The sequence below is a fragment of the Rhamphochromis sp. 'chilingali' genome, assembly GCF_963969265.1.
Source record: "Rhamphochromis sp. 'chilingali' genome assembly, chromosome: 19".
Taxonomy (NCBI): domain Eukaryota; kingdom Metazoa; phylum Chordata; class Actinopteri; order Cichliformes; family Cichlidae; genus Rhamphochromis; species Rhamphochromis sp. 'chilingali'.
Window position 1 is genome coordinate 207,857 of NC_137946.1, and position 23,735 is coordinate 231,591.

At 43.4% G+C, this 23,735-nt stretch overlaps 1 protein-coding gene across 1 annotated transcript in view; it reads right to left on the bottom strand.

Moving 5' to 3' along the window:
• Window positions 1-1,537: 1,537 nt before the first annotated feature.
• The window catches only part of LOC308387529 (CXADR-like membrane protein), a gene marked incomplete at its 5' end in the record, with an annotated part of 116,014 nt that continues 93,816 nt past the window's right edge, over window positions 1,538-23,735 (bottom strand). The window contains 4 exon segments of the mRNA XM_080867632.1: window positions 1,538-1,915; window positions 9,112-9,253; window positions 13,002-13,124; window positions 13,851-14,018. Of these exon segments, the coding sequence (XP_080723758.1) occupies window positions 1,588-1,915; window positions 9,112-9,253; window positions 13,002-13,124; window positions 13,851-14,018 (761 nt within the window). The 3' untranslated portion in view covers window positions 1,538-1,587.

The following is a 23,735-nucleotide window of genomic DNA, read 5'->3' on the forward strand; positions in this document are numbered from 1 at the left end:
GAAGGACAGTGGATTTATTTATGGTGAGTGGACAAAAACAACAACTATGTACAAATCCAGCACTGTAGCTCCTGTGGTGATTCCTCTGTGAATCCCATACCGTGCACGTGTGCATAAACAGTGAAAAAGTGACGACTCCAAAACCCAATTTCCCCTCGTGACGACGCTCCTCGCTCCCGACTCCTGGTGACACAAAACACACACAGCTCAGCAGGAAACCCACAGTAGCGATGTCGTTCACATAAACACTCATCAACGGAGGTACTTTACAAGTTTGCTATAGAATAATCCCGTGCTGACTGGAGCTCGGCCACCTTCTTAAATAGGACGCTCTTGATGAAGCAATCGGCTGCAGCTGGTGAAGGCTAACGAGCAGCAGGTGTGGCAGCTTCCAGTGCGGGAACACTTCCAGTTCGCAGTCCCCCTCAGCGACCCAAAACATCCGGGAGCACACAGGGAGAAGGAGGACAAAAAAGGAGAGAAAACCACCAAAAACACACATAATAACAATAATCATAGTCCACACTGCTCAAGGACCCTGAGCAGCAGCGCCTTGAGAGCGGTGTATTTCCTTTGGCCAGGGGGATTCTGGAGGAGGGTCATTGGACAGCGGAGTCCAATGAGGCCAATGAGGCCACCACATGTTTTTCATGTCGTCAGATAAAATTCCATGAAGAGCAAACTGAGCTTCGACATGCACGAAAATTGAAGGAGGGTCGTGAAGCCAAAAGTCCTGTACTTTAACTACCAAAGCAAACGCAGGTGCAGGCAGAGGTGGGAGTCTGGCAGCCACAGATGCTTCTGGGAAAGGGCCGGTTTCCTCTTCGGGCCTCAGCATGTTCGTCTCAGGGGTCACCAATGTGGAGGTACGTAAGGATGACACAAGACCTCATCACGTTTTACTCCAACTTTAATTTCAGCTTCACACAACTGAACTCACAAGGCAGAAAACACCTCCTACAACCCAAAAACATTACCCCTCCCTCTTCCCTTCTCACTGGATGTGAGTGGAGTCCCCTGGTGGTCCCACACAAAGCAAACAAAAAAAACTCTCAGACGGAAGTTTTTAGGTCCTGTGACTTATGCAAGCACCACTACATAGTTCTTTCTGCAGTGGAGCTTGATCCAACTAAAAAATACAATATTTAACATCCATGGCCACAAATTAGTTTGTGGCCAACAGTATTTTACAAACTGCAATCACACTGTGTTGCAGGTATTTTTGCATTTTCATGTAAAAGTGAACAATGGTAAGAACTGGTCCATGAACCTGAATTAAAAACTTTCAATAAGTACCTCTGAGACTGTGCATCATATCCAAATCTGTAAAAACCTAAACTTTTGTCAGAAAGTAAAACTACAGGTGTTAACAGATGTATGTGAGATTGTTAGGTTGTTAAAAGTATACTGAAATATACTTTTAACAATCTAACAATCTCTCTCTAAAACCTACAGAGGTGACTGTGTACAAATAAATGACACCAGAACAAAACTGTTTTTATATTGCAGAAATTCTTCAAAAGTTAAGTTGCTGAAAGTGTTTTGTCACAGTGTGAATGGAGTAAGTTGAGGAACTGGATTTTTCTTCTACACGGCTTGGAAGGCCCTGGTTTGAGCTGGTTTGATCATAACAGCAGTGACTGGGTTTGGAGTGAGAGGTAGACATGGAAGTGGGTGCAAAAGATGTTCAGGGATCTTGGGAATCTTCTGATGGCATTCAGGTGGAGACTGTGGGAAAGCCTGGCAGTTCTCGTTAAGGGCAGCCACAGCAGGAACAAAGGCATGCTGACATTTAGGTCCCAAGTTGTGCACCATGGACTGGGTGGAGGAGGTGCCCGAATGGGAACTGCCAGAGCGAGATGAGGAGAGGGAGTTGGGCTTCACTAGTTTGGCTTTGGGAGCTTCTGCATCCTCCCTGAAATGAGAACATAGCTGCATGATTTACTGGCAGGACGAAACTGAAATTGATCATGAAAGTTTAGCTTTAGTAAAGTAGAAAGTATACTTTTAGTAGAAAAGTACCAGTCAAAAGTTTTAAAACACCCCAATTTTTCCAGTTTTTTATTGAAAATTATGAAGTTTACTGTCACATTGCACTCTGTAATGAAGCATAGTACAAATAAGCAACTGGAGTCAAAAGAAAAAATTCATGGAATCAATTTGTAGACCAAAATGTGTTCTAAACCAGCGGTCCCCAACCTTTTTTGCGCCACGGACCAGTTTATGTCCAACAACATTTAAGGTGTTTATTTAAGGTGTCATGGATAAATTCACCAAAATAAAACCAGTACCGGTACCAAAAAAAGAAGATTTATTCATAACACACGGGAAAAGACCCAGGGAAACCAAGTTAATGATAAAAATGATTTAAAAAAAAGTTCATCTAAAACCAACTCGATGGACACTCCATGTTTTCAAGTTTTGGGTCATCATCTTGCTGTAGGATGAACTCCTGACTAGCTAGGTCCATACCAGAGGCTACTGCATGGAGCTGCAGAGTGCTGTGGTAGCTGTTTTGGTTCAGGGTGCCTCTCACTCTGTACGAGTCACCGACCCTGGATCCAGCAAAAAGCCCCAGACCATCACACTTCCTCCTCCGTGTTTTTTTTTTTTTTTGGATAATTTAATTTTAAATTTTTAAAAATATAAAACAAAAACAAACTCCAAACAAACAATAACAAACAGGCTCAGATGTGTTACAGAAAAAACAATTAATTCAGACAAACATGCACTTCACAAAACACCACATTTGTATTATGGACATCATGTCTGTTACCCACAACTGAAAGAAAGGAGGAGTGGGGGACTTCCATTCCCTCAGGATTAACCTCTTGGCAGCAATCAAACCTAGTTCCAATAGCCGTTGCACTGTAACCAGGAGTAGCTCTGATGCTGGAGAACATCCAAAAATTACAAGTTCAGGTTGTAGAGGTTTCATACAACAACAACGTACCTTCTGCCAATCTACACCTGTCACACATTGGGGAGATAGAAGGATAAATCTTATGCAGTCTGATCTTAGAGTAGTGTAATTGGTGGAGGATTTTAAATTGAATTAATTGGCGTCTACTCTTCAGGGAGCAAGAATGGATTTTAGACAGACACTTACTCCACATAGATTCAGACACCTTCATCCCCGATTCATTCTCCCAAGCCTGCCAAATCCCAGCAGTATGCACCATGATAGAATCACCAAATAACTGTACAATTTTTGTGATGTCTGGAATCAGGTTGGCTCTTGAGTATTTCGTAGATGCCATGTTCTGACGGTAGAGTTGCAAACTCTTTAAACTTGGATTGGACATATCGCCTGACCTGCAAATGCCTATAAAAATGTGAATGTGGCAGATTATATTTTCTTTTAGTTGGCTAAAAGGAGAGAATTTGTTATCAATATACATATCCTTAATAGACACTAAACCCTTTTCTCTCCAGCCGTGATAAATGTTATCTTGCCAAGGAGGCATAAAATCGTGATTAAAACATATTGGTGTCTGTATGGAAGTGTCTGGCAGTGCTAAAAAAACTTATAACATGATTCAAGATTCTAATAGTTTGTTTTAATACAAAACCCAGACATTTATAAGAATCTAATTTTCCAAGCTTGGTGAATAACATAGGGAACACAGGGAAGAATTGTTGACTGATACGGCTTCCATTCTAATCCACAATAGGGGAGTCGATGCCTGGTAATCCAGGGAGTCCTGCTGCCAGAACACTAACGCTCTGATATTAGCAGCCCAGTAGTAGTTTTTAAAAATTGGCAGGCCAAGCCCTCCATCTCTCTTGGATTTCTGCAAATGCACTTTAGAGATTCTGGCCCTTTTGCCATTCCAAATATGGGACTGAATGATTGCGTCCAGATCTTTGAAAAAGGCCATTGTATGATAAATGGGAAGAGTTTGAAATCATCTTGATTGAATTGATGCGTCCAATCATTGACAAGGGCAGTGTTTTCCAATATTCAATGCTTTGCTTTAGCCCTGACACATACTCAGTATGGTCAGGCCAAGGTAGGGTAGAGGATTCTTAACTACTTTAAATGGATCTTGCAACATAAATTCTGATGAGCTATTGTTGGAAAGAGGCATAAACTCACTCTTTGAACAGTTGATGATAGTTTACCGAAAGGTGATCAAGCTGAGGAGCAAAGGAACTGATTGTTCAGCACATTGGTTCTGTGTAAATCAATTTCACCCAAGAAATGAAAGATTCACCAAATCCAAATCTGACTCAAACATGTAAGGCCACTTGACCTGATGTGCATACAGGGCCAAAACAGAGGCTCCCTTACAATTTTTATAGTCGGAATAAATTATATTGAGTAATCGCCTAATGTCAAAATAGGAAAGTCTACCAGGGATGAACCCCGTCTGGTAAGGATGAATAATGGATGCCAAATGTTTATTTAATCTAGTCGCCAAGATTTTGTAATTTTCTTACTACTAAAATTTTGAAGCGCTATCGGCCTAAAATTAGCAGGGTTAGTCCCATCTCTTCACTTTTTCAAACTGAGAGCAATATTGGTTTTCCACAAAGTTTTAGACAATTTTCCTTCATTTTTTGAGTTGCGCAGCATCCTAAGCACAAGTGGTGCAAGAATGTCACAAAATGTCTTATAGAACTCTGAACCAAAACCGTCGGGTCCCACTGTTTTGCCATTAGGGAATGAATTTATAGCCTGGACAACTTCCTGAAGAGTAAACTCAGAATCGAGATAATCCTGGTCAGAGCTCCTCAGTTTAGGTAGTGGGAGAGAGTTGAAGAAACCATTAAGATCGGATTGCAAGACATGCTTAAGAGAATATAAATCACTATAGACCTCACTGAAACAACAGTTTATATCAATAGGGTTAGTTAGCAGAGTTCCTGTTTTAGATTTGATGCCGCATATGTCTTGATCTGGTTGTAGGGACTCAAGCGCAGAGCGGTTAGATGTCTCCAAAATACAGTTTATTACGGCTCCAGTGCACAATATATACAGTGAAGGGAATCCAAAACTCCAGGGAATCACAGGGTAGCTCTCTCACACTCACTCACGTCTTCTTGCCCACACTCACACACGTTCACACGGCAGGGAGGTCGCAGGTCCGGGGGGGGGGGGAAGGTCTGAAGCAGAAGAGAAGGGAAGTCACAAACTAATCACAAATCACGAAGCACAAGTCCACAAGAGCTGTGAGAACACTAACGTCAGTAGTACAATCATCCAGCGACGAGAGGATCTGTGTTCCAGCCTCAAATAGTGCTCCCGGTAATGACAGGTGATTGTTGTCAGGTGTGTGGGCCAAGGGCGGGAGCCCACAGTGAGCTCCGCCCAGGCAGAGAGGGAGAGAACCAAAACAGCAAATGTAGCCTTGTGGGGCTGGCCGGGCAGGCAAGGAGACCATGACAGCATATTGCTCTTGAACACCCTTAAGCTGTCGTGCAAGCAGCGTACCAGGTTTATCTCCAAACTCAAAAAAGCTTTTGTCGCAAATTCCAGAGTAAATTGCTGACTAGGCCACTCATAATGCCATTATATTCATATTTTAATTTCAGTATCTCTTTATAATCCATAGACGATTTAGAGGTTTGATACATTCTTTCCAGGACAGGAAAGCTATTGATTTCCGACAGACGTTTCTCTCTTTCTCTTTTAAGAGCTGAAGTGTAAGAAATTATCGCACCCCTCAAAACAGTCTTCAGTGCTTCCCATAAAGTACAGGGTGGGCCATTTATATGGATACACCGTAATAAAATGGGAATGGTTGGTGATATTAAAGTCCTGTTTGTGGCACATTAGTATATGTGAGGGGGCAAACTCATCAAGATGGGTGGTGACCATGGTGGCCATTTAGAAGTCGGCCATCTTGGATACAACTTTAGTTTTTTTCAATAGGAAGAGGGCCATGTGACACATCAAACTTATTGGTAATGTCACAAGAAAAACAATGGTGTGCTAGTCACGTGGATGATCTATCTAAGAAGGGGTCAAGATAACAGTTAAGATCTCCAGCCACATTATATTAGAATCGTTGTTATTAGTGATGGGATTTCCGGCTCTTTTTAGAGAACCGGCTCTTTCAGCTCCCAACCGGCTCTTCAGGTTGTTTTGTTGCTTTAATTAATTTATTATTAACAAAAATATAAAATTATGCACAAAAGGAATTACTAATGTAAAAAAAAAGTGGTTTTATTTATATATGTTTATATATAAATATATACGGTGGCCCCTAGAGACAAAGCACGTACAAACTCCAAAACACATTTCTAGCGTTAACTGAACTTCCAAAACAGAGCTACCTAGATCACTTAAATTACACAATTGAAAGCATATGTGTATTGTTTGTGTATTTGTACACAAGCACTCAGATATATTCAAATAATTTAAATCTGGTCGTTGGTACTTCCTGGCTTGTAAATATACTCATATATTTATTCACTCCACATAAAATGTAATAAATAAATCATATTATACAAAAACCAACTATTCACATTTCAACTTTTATCTATTTAAATTTTCAGCTTTTACCTTTTAAACAAATTTAAAGTGAAACAACACAAAACACTGCAAACCACAACACAATTAAATATAAATTAAAATATGAAAACAAAAAAGATGCACATTCTCTGTCATATGGGCCTGCATGAATAAACTTTCTGAATCCTTTATCATCCGTATCATCCGGGCATTGTGATTCCTTTAAGTGAGGTTCACAATTTGCCCAGCAGCCTCGGTTTGGTTTACTAGGGATAGATGCATGTCATTTTTGGGAGCAGCGGTGTGGGCGGGTGATAGGCGCTGGGGTATTGTTTTGTTTTGTGGCTTAGATGCGTGTATTCTATTTGTATTCTATTGCACTTACTTAACTAATATAATTATATATATATAACTATGACACATTACCAGATGAGCTTACTGAACTATGTGCTTTCTGGAAAAGCTGATCAGCGCTAGTTTGTATGCAAACTGTGGATTGACAGTTAGCATACAGATAAAGAAAACAAAATATTTTTTAAAAAGTCAGAAATTAGGAACAACACAGTGCAGTCTGTTTGATAGTCCACAGCGTGAGGCACAACACAAACTAAAAGCTCGCTCACCTTATTAGACAAAAAGAGAGAAAAAAAAGAAAAAAGAAGACATGCAATCACAGCTGATAGGCAAGTTACTCCTTCTCTGTAGCACTATATGTAACGCTGGCGAGCCACCTCTGCTTGTTCTGGATCATTGAAAACCTCCGGAACATCCTCATCTTTCTAGTGCACACACAGCTTTGTTGGGTACCATAGCTGGAATTTAATTCCATCTTCTCTCAGGGCTTGCATCACATTCCGGAAGGAACAGTGCTAGCTCATTACTTCGCTGGTGTAGTCTGGGAAGATCAGAACTTTATTCCCCTTGTACTCCATCGGTTGCATCCTGGCGAGGCATAGAATAAGCTCTTTCGTCTGAAAGTGATGTATTCGGGCGATGATGGTATGCGGTTTCTCTCCCGCTGCCAGCCTAGGCCATAGGGATCGATGAGCGTGGTCGACCTTAAGTGGATGTGGGAAGTGTTGCTCACCCAATAATTCGGGGATGAGGTTGGAAATAAACTCCTTCGGCCTCCCTATCTTCTGAGCGCTGTTTTATGCCAACAATTTTTATATTAAGTCTCCGAGTACAGGCCTCCAAGTCCAATAGTTTGGGTTGAATCTGATTTACAAGCTTTGCCAGGTCCTCGCATTTGGCTTCAAGCATTCCCATTCGCTATTCCCGGGGCGTTGACCGCTAATTTCCTGACCTTCCATGCGGTTCTGTAAGTCAGTCTGTACGGATAGCACCAACTGGAACTTGGCCTCAAAAGCATCAAACTGCTCATCAAGTTTTTCCAGGATTGATTCAGATATTGTCTTACATATTTCCTGGCATATCTTATACATTTCACTCTTGTCATCCGGAGTGACAACTTTAGGCTCAGCCAAAGCCCTGCTGGTGCAACTATCATTAGCATCAAGCTCGATGCTCGACCATTTGTCGATGGTCTTATTCTTGCCTAGGTTCGAGGCTTTCTTTGGCGGAGACATTTCAGATATGCTGGGCAACGATTAAGCCAAAGGTACAAGTCGATTATTTCAGCTCCTGAATGGTTTTATTGTGGTAGCTTGCGCTTTGTGGAAACTGGGGTGTTTCTGAGTGTCTTTGATGGTGAAGGAAACTGTACTCGCTGACACCTTGACTTTCTTTGCAGCTTCTCTGTAGGACAGACCTACATTTATAAATGTTATGATGGTCTGTCTCTCTTCCATTGTTAATTGCCTTTTTCTCACCATTTCTGTACAACACACTACTTTCTGCAGTACAGTACTGTTCAAGTGATGCTCACGAGGGTACATCAGTGTGCTCCAACACTGCTTTTATGCAGACAGAGGGAGCTGGAAGTAATCCAGAGAAGTTGGAAGACCTGTAGGAATTAGTAGCACCAGCTTTCACGGCTGGATCAACCTCCATTGTTGGAGAACAGATTTAAATTGTTAAAACCATGTTGTGTTCCCTGAAAAAGGCCATTTTTCTGAAATGTACATTATTTTTTAGTGTTGGGTAACCTTACCTTTTTTTAACCTCTGGCAGTTCAACACTTACCTTTGTACCATTTCAAGCTGGATTCATTGGATTTGAACGACTTGAATTGCAATAAATAACTGGAAGGATTAGAGTGTTCTAAGTCTTCTGATCAGTAATGAATACTTTCAACTTTCTTGTTCTGTAACTGGTTAATTAATAGAAAAATTCCACAACAGTCTGAATTATTTCAATTCAAACTAATACAATCAGTTTGTGTAAAAAGTGAGAAAAAGTAACTGCTGTTATAACCAATACAGCCATAAATTGAAACTATCATTTTGGGATTCATCTATTTGAAGTTTTTATTTCATGCAGAAACATTGATGGATCAGAAAGGCAGTCCTACAGGTATACAGGTTATACATATATTTCAGTGATTCTGGTAATGAGATGGCTGAAACGATGAAATGAATGATTGTATAACATGCAGCAATTATATTAATATATTGAATAAAACTGTAAAAGTAAAGTTTTTTGTCATGGGTAGTTATCATGTGCAAAGAAATATTCTAGGCATTGTCTACCTGATTTCATTGGGCGTCTCCTCCTCTTCATTTTTTTCCATGTCCTTTTTGCAGAATACCAACCAGATGATGAGTAAGATAAGCAGAATGGCGAAGGACACACCAACCACTACACCTGCTACCACACCAATTCCCTTCACATCTACCAAAAATAACAAAAAATATTGATGTAAGACACACTATTATGCTACAACCACCAATGCATCAAATTCACCATTGCTATTTTTCAGTTGCATGCAAGTTTCAGTAAAATACTTGTCTCCCCGTCTTTATCATTTTCAGAAACCTATATAACACACCCCAGTATTATAAAAGCTAAAGCCAGATAAAAAAAAACCCAATTTATCCCTTCAGCTATTATATATTATAGCTATAATATAAAATAATTGAACCTTGAAAATCAATACATTTTAAAATTGTTTTAAATAATGCTATTCCAGAAGTTCCAAGTTGTCGACTATAGTATTGTGCGAAAGTCTTGAGTCATCACTTTTTATTGTTCTTGAAAAGTTGGAAATATGTTCAGTGATTTACTGAAGTATGTGCAAATGCAAATACTTATTCTAAGAGGTGGTTGTGGCTCAGGAGGAAGAGTGCATTGTCTACCAATTGGAAAGTTTGTAGTTTGTTAAAGGCCTGCTACCTCTTTTGTCTTCCACTTGTCCAGTTTCCCTCAAATTATTTTAAAGACACACGGCACAAGATATTGAGCTGTAACAGATTTTTGGCTGTCTTTTTAAATCACCTTGTTGTTGTTTCAAGGTGTGTTTTGCACCAGGCTGCTAGTAACAAGGTGTCTAAAGATTCCATTTAAAATGGGTTCTTTGATAAATTGTTTGGCTGGCACTGGTTCTGTCACGGTCCCCGTGTCTCTCTGGCTGGCTCCCGCTGGCTACAGGTTTTGTTGTTGTTGTTCTTTTTTTTTCTCCTCCTCTCTGCCTGGGTGGAGCTCGTTACGGGCTCTCGCTCTTGGCCCACGCACCTGTGTGATTGTGTCCACCTGCTGCTGATCTGGCTGATTTCCCCAGCTGCTATTTAAGGCAGTGGCACAGAGCAGCTCACCGCTGGAACGTTGAACCTCCTGAGTTCGTGCTCTCGGCATTATCAAAAGAATCCACTGTGTGTATTTTGCTGTGGAACTAACGTTGAAATTCTGTGTGTAGATATCCCTCTTCTGGCAAATCACGGGACCTGCCCGGGTGTGGCAGCGTGTGTGGAGTTTTGGAGCAAGTGCGGCTGAAGAGGAGTGCATGTGTGCGGAGGAGCTGTGGCGGTGACTGTGTGGAAGAGGAAGCGTGTGTGGATTCCTCCCCCTTCTCGCCCTGGACCCCCCTCCCAACTCACTGTACATATATATAGCACTGAGGTGATCCCTGTTGTAAATAAATAATCTCCTTTTGTTCTCAAAGAAAGAACTATCTGCGCGTGAGTCCGTCCAGTAGCCATGACAGGTTCATCCCTTGAGTAGGGTGCATTTTTTTTATACTTGAATGATTCAAGCATAAAACACAAAGGCTCAAAAAATATTAAACAGATATGCTCTCTTCCATTTGCACAATATCTAAACTTAGAAAAATCCAGTCTTAAAATGATGCTAAAAATCCTCTTCATCCAGTTAGATCTTCTAGACTGGATTACTTTAGTTCATTATTATCAGGTTGTTCTAAAAACTGACTGAAAAGCCGTCACTTGATCTAAAATGCTGATGCTGCAGCAGGAGTACTGACAGCAACTAGAAAGAGAGAGCAGATTTCTCCTATATTGTCTGATGAGCTTGGAAAAGAACGAAACTGGACTTTTTAAAGTTTCTTGAAGACACTTCACCTCTCATCTGAAAGCTTCTTCAGTTATAAAACCAAATGGTGGAAAGTCTCAGATATTTAAAACCCTAGTGGGGGTGGTCCATTAAGAAGGTCGTTGAACCACTATTGATGATGTGCCTTGTCACATGAGCCAAGATGTTAAAAAAGCTGTAAGTCATTAACAGCAGAGTTCATCAGCAGAACAAACCTTCCCTCACCCTATATCATGTGACCCATTGAGATCAACTGACGCAAGATGTAAGTAGGGCTTGAGGCACCTTGGGAAAGGGATCTCAAAACTGCATTGTAGGTGGCAAGCAGTTGGTGTGATAAGCCACCTCCTCTGTTGAAAGATGGCTGTTCACAGTGGACATAGAAGGCCTCTTTCACTTCTCTGTCAAACTATCTGTCTTGTCTGTCTAAAATGTGAACACTGACATCCTTGAAAGAGTGATCTTTATCCTTTAGATCGGGGTGTCCAAATCCAGGCCTCGAGGGACGGTGTCCTGCAGGTTTTAGATCTCACCCTGGATCAACACTCCTGAATCAAATGATTAGTTCATTACCAGGCCTCAGGGGAACTTCAAGACATGTTGAGGAGGTCATTTCAATCAGATCTCACAGGTATAGGAATGCTTGGCACTATACAAGGCTTAAAGTACACTAGTAATGTTCCTTAGGAACTCAGTGCACTGGAAGACAATACTGGAGACCAGAGATGGGCAGTAACACATAATCCAATTACTTTTTAATGTAAGGGATTGCTATTGCAAAAAGGTAATTAGATTACTGTTACTTTCCAACGTCCATGGCACCAACAGACACATGTGTAGATCAAGAATAGAAAACATGGGGCGCGGGATAGAGCAGCACCATGCAGCATTTAATGTTGGGAAATACTGACATTACTTTGAGTTTGACTCTTTAAAAAGTGACTAAGTAACTAATTACTTTATTCAAGTAATTTGAACAACACTGCTGGAGACCAACTCCAGGCTACTGCACAAGCCACTGTCAAGCGTGTAATATACGTAGGACAAATATGTCCCACAGATGACAGTGCTGACTCAATGTCAGAGGGAGGACTGGGAGAGTAGTTTATGTCCTGTGCCAGAACATTTCCCATGTGGCCACTGAGGGTTTTTATTATGTTCAAATCAAAAGAGCTGCATTGCTAGTGGTATGAGGAAAAGAATGGATTGGTACAGCAGATCCGGGAAAGTACTGACAAGCACTTAAGTTGTTCCAGGTTTTCTCACAATATTCATATTCATAATGGATGAAATTCATTTTTTACCTCAAATACCTACACACAATATCTCATGATGTTTCTGCCCATAGTTATTCCCTCATTGTCTTCAGTTGTGTTTTGATCCCTGTCTGCTCCAGTCTGCATGCCAAATGTCCTTGGGCAAGATACTAACCCCATGTTGCTCTCCGAAGTAGGATTTAGATAGAAAGCATTTACATAGAAAGAGCATAGAAAAGCACTGTATAAGAATAAGTCCATTTGCATTACATTAAAGTTTGAGGGAGGCTTTGTCACACCAAAGCCCCAGCCAATCTAAATTTAAACCACTAATGCAAGGTGATAGGGTGAACCAATGCACCACCTTTCCACTCAGAATCAACAAAAAAACACTATCATATATGGAGTCTAGTGTTAATTGATGGATCTGATCAATAATGAGTGTAGAAAGCCCCTTCAAGTGTGAGTTTACAATGCAATGTATTATTTTGAACTATAGAGAAAAGACTGTCTTCCCATCCACTTCAACAAATTTCATCCACATTTTTGCTAAAAGAAAAATGATCAATGATTTTAGGAAAATAACTGAGATTCCACTTAAGAAGCAGTGAACTTAAGGTTGAGAAGCACAGACAGACCACAAATTTTGAGAGATGTTGTGATCTGCAATTTAAAAGAATGTCACGTTCACCTACAGTTTCACTATAGCACTTCAGGCAGTGTGTATGAAAATAATTTGCAGATGAGCTCTACAATGACATGAAGAGGGGATTTTATTCTGCAAATCAAAAGCAGCAATTGTTAACTTATTCAGTGTTCAAAAAAAGTTCTTCACTCACAGTGTATCTTGACTTCCACTGTGCAGCTCTCTTCTCCCACATCATTGCTGGCTGTGCATTTGTAGAGTCCGGCATCGTCCTTGGTCAAATTCCTCAGTGCCACAATCTCTGGGGTTTTGAAATCTGATGTACCAAGAATGACAAGACAGCATCTAAGAGTGCACTACTGTTTTATGGTGTTGTTTGAAAAAGAGTTGATTTCTATTGAAATAAATGTACCTAAAGATGAGTTAACATAAAGAAATAGCCATGGCCTTTGTACAAATCTTTGCTGTTTTTAAAAAGTAAATACTTTTGACAGATTCTTTATGCAAGCTAAATGTACTTGAAAAAGATAAAAGGAGAACAGAATAACTTAGATTAGTCAGAAGTCTTCATTTATTTAAGAGCTGAAACATGACTATGCAGTAAAACGAGTATGTAATCGGTTCTGTTTGTTTGTCTTTATGTTAGCATGCACAGCATCTAGTGTCCACAGTTTAGCATTTTTCAGATTTGGCATCATGGTAGAATTTTTTTGAAAATTGGTTGAAGGTCAGTAACACCAAATGTGAAAATCATTAAACAGTTTATATTACCTGCAATTTTTTATAGATCATCTTCAAATTCCAGAACAATACACTTGACCTTGGGGGACGTGAGTACCGAGGTTGGATAAACAAAGGTCAAAGTTGACCAGATCGAGGTATATATATTTTGGGCATGGAGAGAGCTGTACAACACACTTTTTATGTTTTCATTATGATGCCCTACCACATCACAATGATGTGTGTGTTTTGTTCTTTTTTGCTTCGTTTCAAGGTTTAAATTTTTGTTTTAAAAAGCCCTAGGTACATCTGACAGACTTACCTATCAGTGTCAGTGGAGGCAGCTTGTCTACATATTTGCCTTCGTCCAGTACTTTTTCCCATTTGTAATGGATAGGATCAGAGCCATCAGCGGACTTGCAGCTCATCTTAACATCACTGCCTTCCAAGAATTTGCCCTCCATCCAGCACTGTGGCTCAGATGGCTTCACTGTGGACATACAGTCAGACAGACACACAGACATTCTCAAAATGCTGTTGAGTCATGTGGCAGGGTGTGGTTTGTGGCTCAGCTGCAGGGGAGGGGTGGAGCAGAGGGTTCAGGGTGCGGAATCAGCCTCAGGTGTGAGGCTGACTCAAACTTGAGCTCCATCATCTAGTCATGCCTCCTCGATAAAAGATGTGCTGGGACCTGAGGTGGGACCTAGGGCTACAAGCAGGGCAGATGAAAAGTTGTCCAGTTAAAAACAGTGCAAATAAAAACGTGTGCAACTGCAAACGCTGTTGGCGGGTACATCATTTCCACAGTGGTGCCAAAACCCAGCGCCTCCACTGGCAGAACCAAGACCGGCCCAGCCAGTGGAGGCGCTGGCCTGGATGGTGGGTGAGCTGGTGGGTATGCAGTAGGAGCAGGAGGTGGTGTTTAGCCACCAGCTGGAACAACTGCAGGACCAATCTGAGCACTGGATGGGGCTTTTGGGAAGTCTGGTAGCTTGGGCTGGCCCCCGCCAGTGTCCCTCTACTGTATGGGGGAGGGAGACGACCACCCCCCGCCTTCCTGGAGGTCTTGCGGGCCATGGCGGTTGTGTACCATTGGTTGGAGGAGGAGTAAGTGCTGATTCTGCTCCCGCTGCTGTCTGGCAAAGCCCATGCAGTGGCTCTCAGCCTGCCCGCGTGTGAGCAGCAGCTTTGCAGATGTCCAACAGGGCCTTGTACCACAGGACTATCGCTGGCGGTTCTGGGAGGGTCGGATGGGGCCGAAGGACTAGCCTTTCCCCTACGCTAGTCAACTCAGCGAGGCTGTGGCTGTAACCCAGAGCAGGAGATCCTGGAACTGTTCATTGCGGGCTGCCCATGGAGACCACAGGATGGATCTGCTGCCATCGCCCAGGCAGCTTGAGCGCCTCGATTTATCTCTGCACAACTGGGGGAGGCGGCAGGGCAGCCCCCTATGCCACCTAGTAGCTGGCCTGGCTCAAATAAACCCATCTAAAAACAAAATTGATCAGTTTTTGGACAACATAACTCCTCCAAAATTATTGGACACTCAAGCAATGGCACTGGATTCGCCACTGACACCAGGTGAACTCCAGGAAGCCCTGATAAGTATGCCCAATAATAAGGCTCCAGGTCCAGACGGCTTTCCTGCAGAATTCTACAAAGAATTCTGGACGATTCTAGCACCATTTTTTTTGCAGAACGTTGTTGGAAATTAAAGAAAAGGGCAGACTTCCATCAAATATGAATTCTGCAAACATTAATCTCCTGCTAAAACCAGGCAAAGACCCTGTATATCCCTCAAGCTATCGTCCAATATCCCTTATACATGTAGACCTTAAAATAATCTGCAAAGCTCTCTCAAAGAGACTAGAGAAAATAACCCCCCTCTTACTTCATCCTGACTAAACTGGTTTCATAAAAGGTAGGCACTCATCAACAAATACAGGTAGATTACTTAATTTGATAGACTACTCATACAGTAAAAACATCGAAACTACAATATTTTCTTTAGATGCAGAGAAAGCATTTGACAGAGTTAACTGGAAATTTCTATTTGCAACTTTACACAAATTTGGTTTTGGATCCTCTTTCATTAACTGGTTAAAAATATTATACAATTCCCCAACAGCTTGTGTCAGAACAAATGACCAAACATCCTCCAGCTTCTGTCTCCTGAGGGGCACCAGGCAGGAATGCCCACTCTCCCCTTCACTGTTTACAATTTTTATTGAACCACTAGCAGCAGCAATTAGACAGAATACAGTAATTAAGGGCATAAAATACAAGAACGTGGAACATAAAGTCAGCCTTTATGCGGACGATGTGTTACGTTTTCTCCAAAATTCACAAACCAATATCTCTGGTGTGATTGAATCTACAGTCCTTCCGATAAATTGCTCCTTCCATAATTCTTCTTCTACACCACTGCAATCTGGAAATATAAAATATTTAGGTATTAATGTTTCTCCCAAGCTTGCAGATCTAACTAAATTAAACCATATCCCACTTTTAAAGAAGGTAGAAGGTGATCTGGCTAGATGGAAATCTCTACCCATATCACTCATGGGAAGGGTTGCCGCTATAAAAATGATGGTCTTACCAAAAATAAATTATTTATTCTCAATGATCCCAACTAAACCACCACAAGATTGGTTCAGATCCCTAGATTCATACATGTCCAAATTCCTTTGGAAAGATAAACCCCCACGTATAAGCTTAAAAACACTACAAAAGACCAAGGATAAAGGAGGATTAGAACTACCTAACTTTCAGCACTACTAATGGCTAAAACACACCCTCTTAGATGAACCTTGGCTAGATGTAGAACAAGCACTTTGCAATAATCTAGAGATTTCAGACCTACCATTTATCAGCTCAAACATCCAACGAAATGAATGCTTCAAAAGCGTCAACATCAGCGCTTCTCTGACAGCATGGTGGGAGTTTCTAAAATTGACAGCGTCTTCATTAATCCCATGCAAAAAATAATAATAATAATAAACTAATATAATCATATTGCTGTAAGCAGGTTTCTGTAAGGCAGACTAAATCAATATGTTGATCAGCTACTTAATCATTTACTAACAGGACTCTTCTATGACAGCATGGTGGGAGTTTCTAAAATTGACGGAGTCTTCATTAATCCCATGCAAACGTACACCTATCTGGAACAACCCTGACATATTACAAAACAATAATATGATAAACTTTTCAGATTGGTGTTGTAAAGGAATCAAATACTTGGAACATATATTAGAAGGAACAGAATTTATTCCATTTGACAGACTAGTTACACAATATAGGATCAACAAGAAAAGATTTTTAGAATATCAACAAATTAAATCCATAGTAAAAAAGAAATTTAAACCGGGTCAAGTTGAACTACAAACACCACCAAGTGTGGTTCAATTTCTTACTCTTAAAACCCCCAAATTACTATCCAAAATATACAGAATGCTTTCTAAAACAGATGAATCAATATCACTTCCTATTGCAAAATGGGAAGCAGATTTATCAGTTAACTTAGACCAAAACTTCTGGTCTCAGATTTGCTTAAAAACCTTTCATTTAATTAGAAATCCCAGTCTTCAATTAATTCAATACAAAATACTACATAGAGTGCACTATACAGGTCATCGGATGTTCAAGGTGGGCTTTATGTCTATCAACAACTGCTCACACTGCCAAACCAATTCACCGGACAATTATATCCACGCTCTTTGGTTCTGTCCACCAGTTCAGAAGTTTTGGCGCGAGATATGTGAAGACTTATCAAAGTGTCTGAAATGTAACATTCCAACTTCCCCCTTAGTGTGTTTGTTGGGCAGCTTAGATAATGGCACTACAGATAAGAATATGGCCCATATGGTTTTCACTGCCCTATGCATAGCCAAGAAAACAGTCCTCATGAACTGGAAAAATAAAAATGATCTTAATTCTAACCAATATAGAATTTATCTAATAGATTACATTAGTCTTGATACAGCCTCTGCCACCACAATAGATCAATTGCTCTGGGCTCCTTTGATCAGCTCCATCACCTAGTGGGGGTGGGGGGTCATAGTTTGGTCCCACCTTTGCTGTTGTGATTGGTGTGGGGGTAGGGACAGGCTTAGGGCGTCGGGGGGTTCCCCAGGAGCATCTTCCTTGGGGGGCTCAACCTGGGGTTGCGGCCATGGCCTATTAAGGGCTCGGTTGGCTCTTAGGTGACGGTTTCCTCGTGGCTGCGTGCAGTGGGGCTAGGGGAGGGTCTGTGCTGACGGACATGGGTTACTGACCTGGTAGCCTGGCTGCCCCTGGGTGGGTCCGGGACGGGCGTGGGGTTCTGGGGGTGCTCCGTCTCTTGGCTGGGGCCCTGGCTGGGCCTCGGGGGCTTGGGTCCTGGTTGGTGTGTTGCCGGGGTTGTGGGTGGGTGGGTGTATGGGGGCCCAGTTCTGGCGCAGGGTGCTGCCGGTGCATCGAGCCACCTGGGGGGCTCTTCAACTGGTGGGGGAGGCTGTTACATCTTGCAGGAGGTCTCCTATCTTCAGGAACTCACTCTGCAGGAGGGGGAGATACAGGAGAGGTGGAGGAAGATCTCAGCCTGGCTGTCTATTGTCTTGCGTAGTCTGGAAGATGAGTGGATGGTGGGGTGGGTGCAGTTTTCTCTGTGGTGGGGTCGGGAAGGCTGTCCCGGGCTCTGTGGGGCCAGGCGGCGCTGCTGAACTGGGCCCCGGTCCGGATGGGCCTGGGCCCCCTTTCCCTGGCGGGTTGCAGAGTATGGGGGGTGCCTACTGGGGTCAGCGGGGGAGCTGGCCCCAGGGAGGGGTCACTTGCCCCTCCCTTCCTTCCCTCCCCATCTCCAGCTGCCTCCCTCTTCCCGCTCCACCACAACCACCCACACATGCAGGGCCTTGGGGTAAAGGTGTGTCACCAGGGTGCAGGGGAGGCATCCCCCCCCCCCCCCTCTGTCCCCTTCTGGCTGCCTCTGCCTCAAATTTATCCCACAACTTAGACATTCACATTACTCACACTCTCATTACACATACATATAGGATCTTGGGGGTGGCCACGCTACACAGAATCCAAATTACCATCAGGGTGTACACCTCACCCCTGGCGCCGTTGCCCACCTCTCAATTTTAAATGCATGTAGACATTGAGGGCTATCAGGAGGGGCTATGGACTAACCAGCTGCTCTCTGGCAGGTAGCTCCATGCCCTCCTGGGTTTTAAATGCACCTTAGGACACACATGCATCAACACTACATACGAGCGGGCGGAGGGAGGTTTGGAGTCTTCACACACCCCCGTTGTCTGCGGCCTGCTGGAGCGGGGGGGCTAGGAGGAGGAGTTTGCCATCCGATTGGGGTCTGGAATGTGGGGCCTCCCTGCTGCTGCCGAGTCAAGGCAGTCTGATTCTCTCCACCCCAGGGAAAAGGGTAACACTACCTGGTTCTGGGTGCAGTTTCCCCCTCCAGGGGCAAGGGTACCTAAACCCAGTTCTTAGAGTACGCTTGGGGAGTGTGATTGTGTGTACAGTGTCTCTTTATGTCTGTCTCCACGTTGGGTGAGTGTGGAGTAATTGCATATGAGAGCATGAGGGTGGGAATGGATGTTTGCATCTGTGTGTGCCTGTATGTCTGTGTCTATATTTCAGGTTGGGTATCAGACGCTACCTCTCTGGGGACATCTCAGGCCCTCCAAGGTATGGAGGCCTATCTCCCCCAACACCTTCCCCTGCCAGTGGCAGACGCCCTCAGACATCGGTGCGTTGGTGGTTCTTTGTGTCCGGGGATGGGCGTACAGGTACACACCGGCTCACTCGTCGGGGCCTGGAGCCTGGAGCTCGCTCGGGCCACTTCGGGGGTGGGGTGCCCTCATCCTCTCGGCCTGGGGCTCGGTCACTCTGGCACAGCTGGCTGCTGGCGAAGCTCACGGGCATGTCACTGCAATCCCCCCTGAGTGCGAGTGTAACTACCGCCCCCCCGGAGTGAAGCGGAAAAAAAGTGCGAGAGAGAGGGTGAGAGAAAGAGGGAAAAAAACCACGGCTCGGAATAAGGAGCTGGCTCGCGTCGTTCACTTCAAAGAGTCAGCTCTAAGAACCGTTTTGTTCGCGACCGACACATCACTACTGTGTTGGCTAAAGAAGCTGACGCTTGCATGCAATGCTTTGTTGCCAGCACAAACTAGACAGACCGTGGTTGGTTTTCTGAAAGAGCATTTAAATGGCCCGCCCCTCCCTCTTCTCCTGCCTCCAAAAATGAGAGAGCAGGCTACTATGGGGAACATGGCTGCCACTGCTGTAGACACCAGATAGGCAGGTCATGGGCTGGGTCCCCTCCCACACCTGTTGCTGATTCACTGCCTGTCCCTCCCACAGCGTCCTTCCCATGGCTCCGCCTCTGTGAGGCCCTGGTCGGTGGAGGTTGACTATCAGGTGGTGGATGTTGAAGAAGCTTCCATCCTCTCCTCCGGTGTTGCCCACCTGTCCCTGGGCTGCCCCCTGCTGGTCCCCAGGCACAGTGTCGGGTGAGATGGGTCCCTTCAGCTCTTGATTGGAGCATGCCAGGTGTGGGAATTAGCCCTTCCTGAGGTGCCATCTAGTAGAGTGGACCTCAAGGTTGATGCTATCATGCAGCCTCAGAACCTCCTGTCTCAGGTGCCGCTGCTGCGGCCTGATTGGTCTGGTTGCAGGCAGTCGTGTGCCCTGCCTCCCAGCATTTATGGTCCCCTGCCCGCAGTTGGTTGCTGCCGTGCATGGCGGGAGTAGTTGCCTTGCCTTTGGCCCCTCCTCCAACGCCCCCCCCGGACAATGTTGATTGTCAGGAGGTTGATGTTTCTGACGCTTTGCTCCGGTCAGACAACCAGGGTTGCCTGATGGGACTGCCTGTCTACCCTGCGGCCACCTTGCTGAGGGGCCTATGCAGGCATGTGGAGATGGCCATGTTCAGTTGAGGCGGGGAGGACGCGGAGCCTAGGCTCAGCTGTCCTCCAGCCGCCCTCCTCCCTCCTGACATCCTTTGAGTTGGGCCTAGCGGCCAGCACTGCTGTAGGCTGTGTTCCCCAGGCGTATTGCCCGTGCTTCGCCGGTTTTATACGCCAGTCGGACCTCGCTGCGTCTGATGGATTGGCCAGCGGTTGACAGTTCTCCGGCCTGCGGCGCTGGCTCTCTCTCTGGCAGATTGCCCAAATGTTGTGGCTCTACGTGGCCGGCAGGGCCAGCTTAGTGAGCTGACACCCCCGACGAGCCATGTCCCTGGCTGCACTCCAGCTCTAGGCTGTCTTCCCATGGGTGCTCACAGACAAAAACTACACCCTTTTTGGCTCCTACCTGTGCGCTGTCGATCCTACGTGCTGCACAATAATATTCAATATTTAGTATTTACTGTTATATTCACATAGATCATCGCAATGATGTTGTTTATTATACTCTCTTCTCAATCGAGAATCTGTGACAAGATCTGAAAACTGCTGTTCAGAAACGCTGTCCATCTAATCTGACTGAGCTGGAGCTGTTTTGCAAAGAAGAATGGGCAAGAATTTTAGTCTGTAGATGTGCAAAGCTGGTTGAGACAGACCCTAAAAGACTGGCAGCTGGAATTGCAGCAAAAGGTGGTTCTACAAAGTATTGACTCAGGGGGCTGAATAATTACACACACCCCACTTTGCAGTTGTTTATTTGTAAAAACTTTTTTGGAATCATGTATAAATCATACATGATTCCACTTCTCACATGTACACCACTTTGTATTGATCTTTCATGTGGAATTCCAATAAAATGGATTTATGTTTGTGGCCGTAATGTGACAAAATGTGGAAAAGTTCAAGGGGGCCAAATACTTTTGCAACCACTGTATTAATCTCTGTCTCTCTTCCACAGCATGTCTTTATCCTGTCTTCCTTCTCTCATCACAGCAGATGGCCCCGCCCCTCCCTGAGCCTGGTTCTGCCGGAGGTTTCTTCCTGTTAAAAGGGAGTTTTTCCTTCCCACTGTTGCCAAAGTGCTTGCTCATAGGGGGTCATATGATTGTTGGGTTTTTCTCTTTATGTATTATTCTAGGTTCTACCTTACAATATAAAGCGCTTTAAGGCGACTATTGTTGTGATTTGGCGCTGTATAATTAAAATGAATTGCATTGAATCCAATGCACAGAACTGTATAGACCCATCTTTCCTCACCATAAGAACTATGGGGCTCCACTAGACACTGTGTGACACTTCTGCCACTCCCATCTCCAGCCTAGCAGCTGATTCTTTCTCATCTATTTGTCTAGTTATCACAAAAGAGTGAGAATGGAGTAGTGGAACCTACACCGATTTTTCAAAATAGTCAGGTTGTCCTACGCAACATACACATCTCTGGACTGCTACCAGGCCTGCTACATAACCTTAATCATCAGGCAAAGGTGAAAAATTGTTTTTTCAATATCCTTGTCATTTCCTAGGCTGTTGTCTTCACTCCTCAAGTCCAATATCTTGTTTGTTGCTGGCTCTATGTGCTGTAGGCATTTCAATTTCCATTTTTAATTTCAAACCTATGGTTATATTTCTGCTTCTTTGCCCGGGCCAAGTTAGGGTTACCTAGAACCTTTTGTTGCTTCTTGGTCACCACATGGTCTCAGGAATCTGCTTTGTATCAGGGGAATTATGCGTGGCTTGCTGCCTCCCTCAAGTCCCCAACAATGTCTTTTGATTCAGCATCTAGAGAGTTCCTGATTATATTAGGGATGGGTACCACCTCACCTCAAGATTCAGCTACACCTACTTCCAGTGATGGCCAATCCATCTGACTTTGGCAATGGCATGATTCCAGGAGACAGCAATTCCTCTCATGCTAGAAGATACTTGAATCACATTGGCCACACAATGCACATCTACATATGAATGGGTTCTTCTCTTTCAGTGACTAATTCCAGCCAAGTGGCCTATCTACCTCTATACCACTTTTTGTTATGGCTGGCTGTAGTCCTTGGCAATCCAGATACCAGCGATTCCAACCTCTTCTGAGTTACTCTTAGGTGTGAATCCTGATTTTTGAAGATGTAGTGATCTCCACTCCATTCACATATCTTTACTTCCTGATTTATGCCAGGACTGTTAGTCCATATCACATAGTTTCCAGTCAAATCCTAACATACAACCCACCAAAATGGATGAACAGCCCCTTTGGTTCCTGGTTTAGTTTGTTGGCCACTTTGATTCCTGGTTCCTTCTACCTTGGAATAGGCTAAACTGCTCTTCTTTTACCTGCACATCCCTCTTCTTTAACAAAATTGTCTCCAGTATGTCAAACTCATCACAACACTGCAGTGTCCTTTTGATGGTCACGTGCCCTGCATGGAACTGGTCCCACCCAGTCTTTCACAAAAGTGCATTGATTTAGCTCCTCTATTTGGGTCTTGAGACCGGTCTCGAGACCACTTTTACGTGGTCTTGGTCTCGCTGTCTTGGTCTTGCATTCTCAGATCAACATCGTCAGATGCCTGACTGACAACTGTATAAAACAAAAACTACACACAATATTCGAAGCGCACAGTCGTAAATTCCCCCTAATTTTGGTATGATCCGAGCTCAGGCACTAGGCGACTGAGCACAGCACTTACGCATGTGAGCGAGGGGGGAGAAGCTGCTGCCTGCGAGTTTGCTGTAGGAGAAGCGCAGACAGGCAGACAGAGGAGAGCTTAAGTTTGACCAGGTACCAAAGCAAATCATTCGTACTGTACAAATAATGTAAATATGGCGGTGTATCACAAAAGATTGATATCAAACTATCACTTGACCCATATTACGTTACTTGCTCTTCAAGTGAATCAACAAATGGCGAAATGAAAAGCTGAACAACAACAATGTTGGTTTTTTTAGAGAGTCTTAGCTCACATGTGTGTGTTTATTTCATATTTTCAGTTGTTTCCCTCCACGGCTAAACAAACTCTCTAAATTGGTTTCAGTTATGTACTGATGAACACAACAATGGACATAAGGGGCTTCTTTCAAAGAAAAACTCAGGTAGATGTTATTTTATATATTATGCTTTGTATGTTGTTCAGTATATTTCTATGCAAAACAAGAGGAATTTCAATACACAGCAGTATATTCACAGCTGAAACCAGATATTTTAGACACTGTTGGGAAAAAACATCAAAAAATTTTTTTACTGTTAAACATGAATTTAGAGTAAACTTGTTTTGTTTTAGATAAATAAATATTGAAATATCTTTTGAATTAGT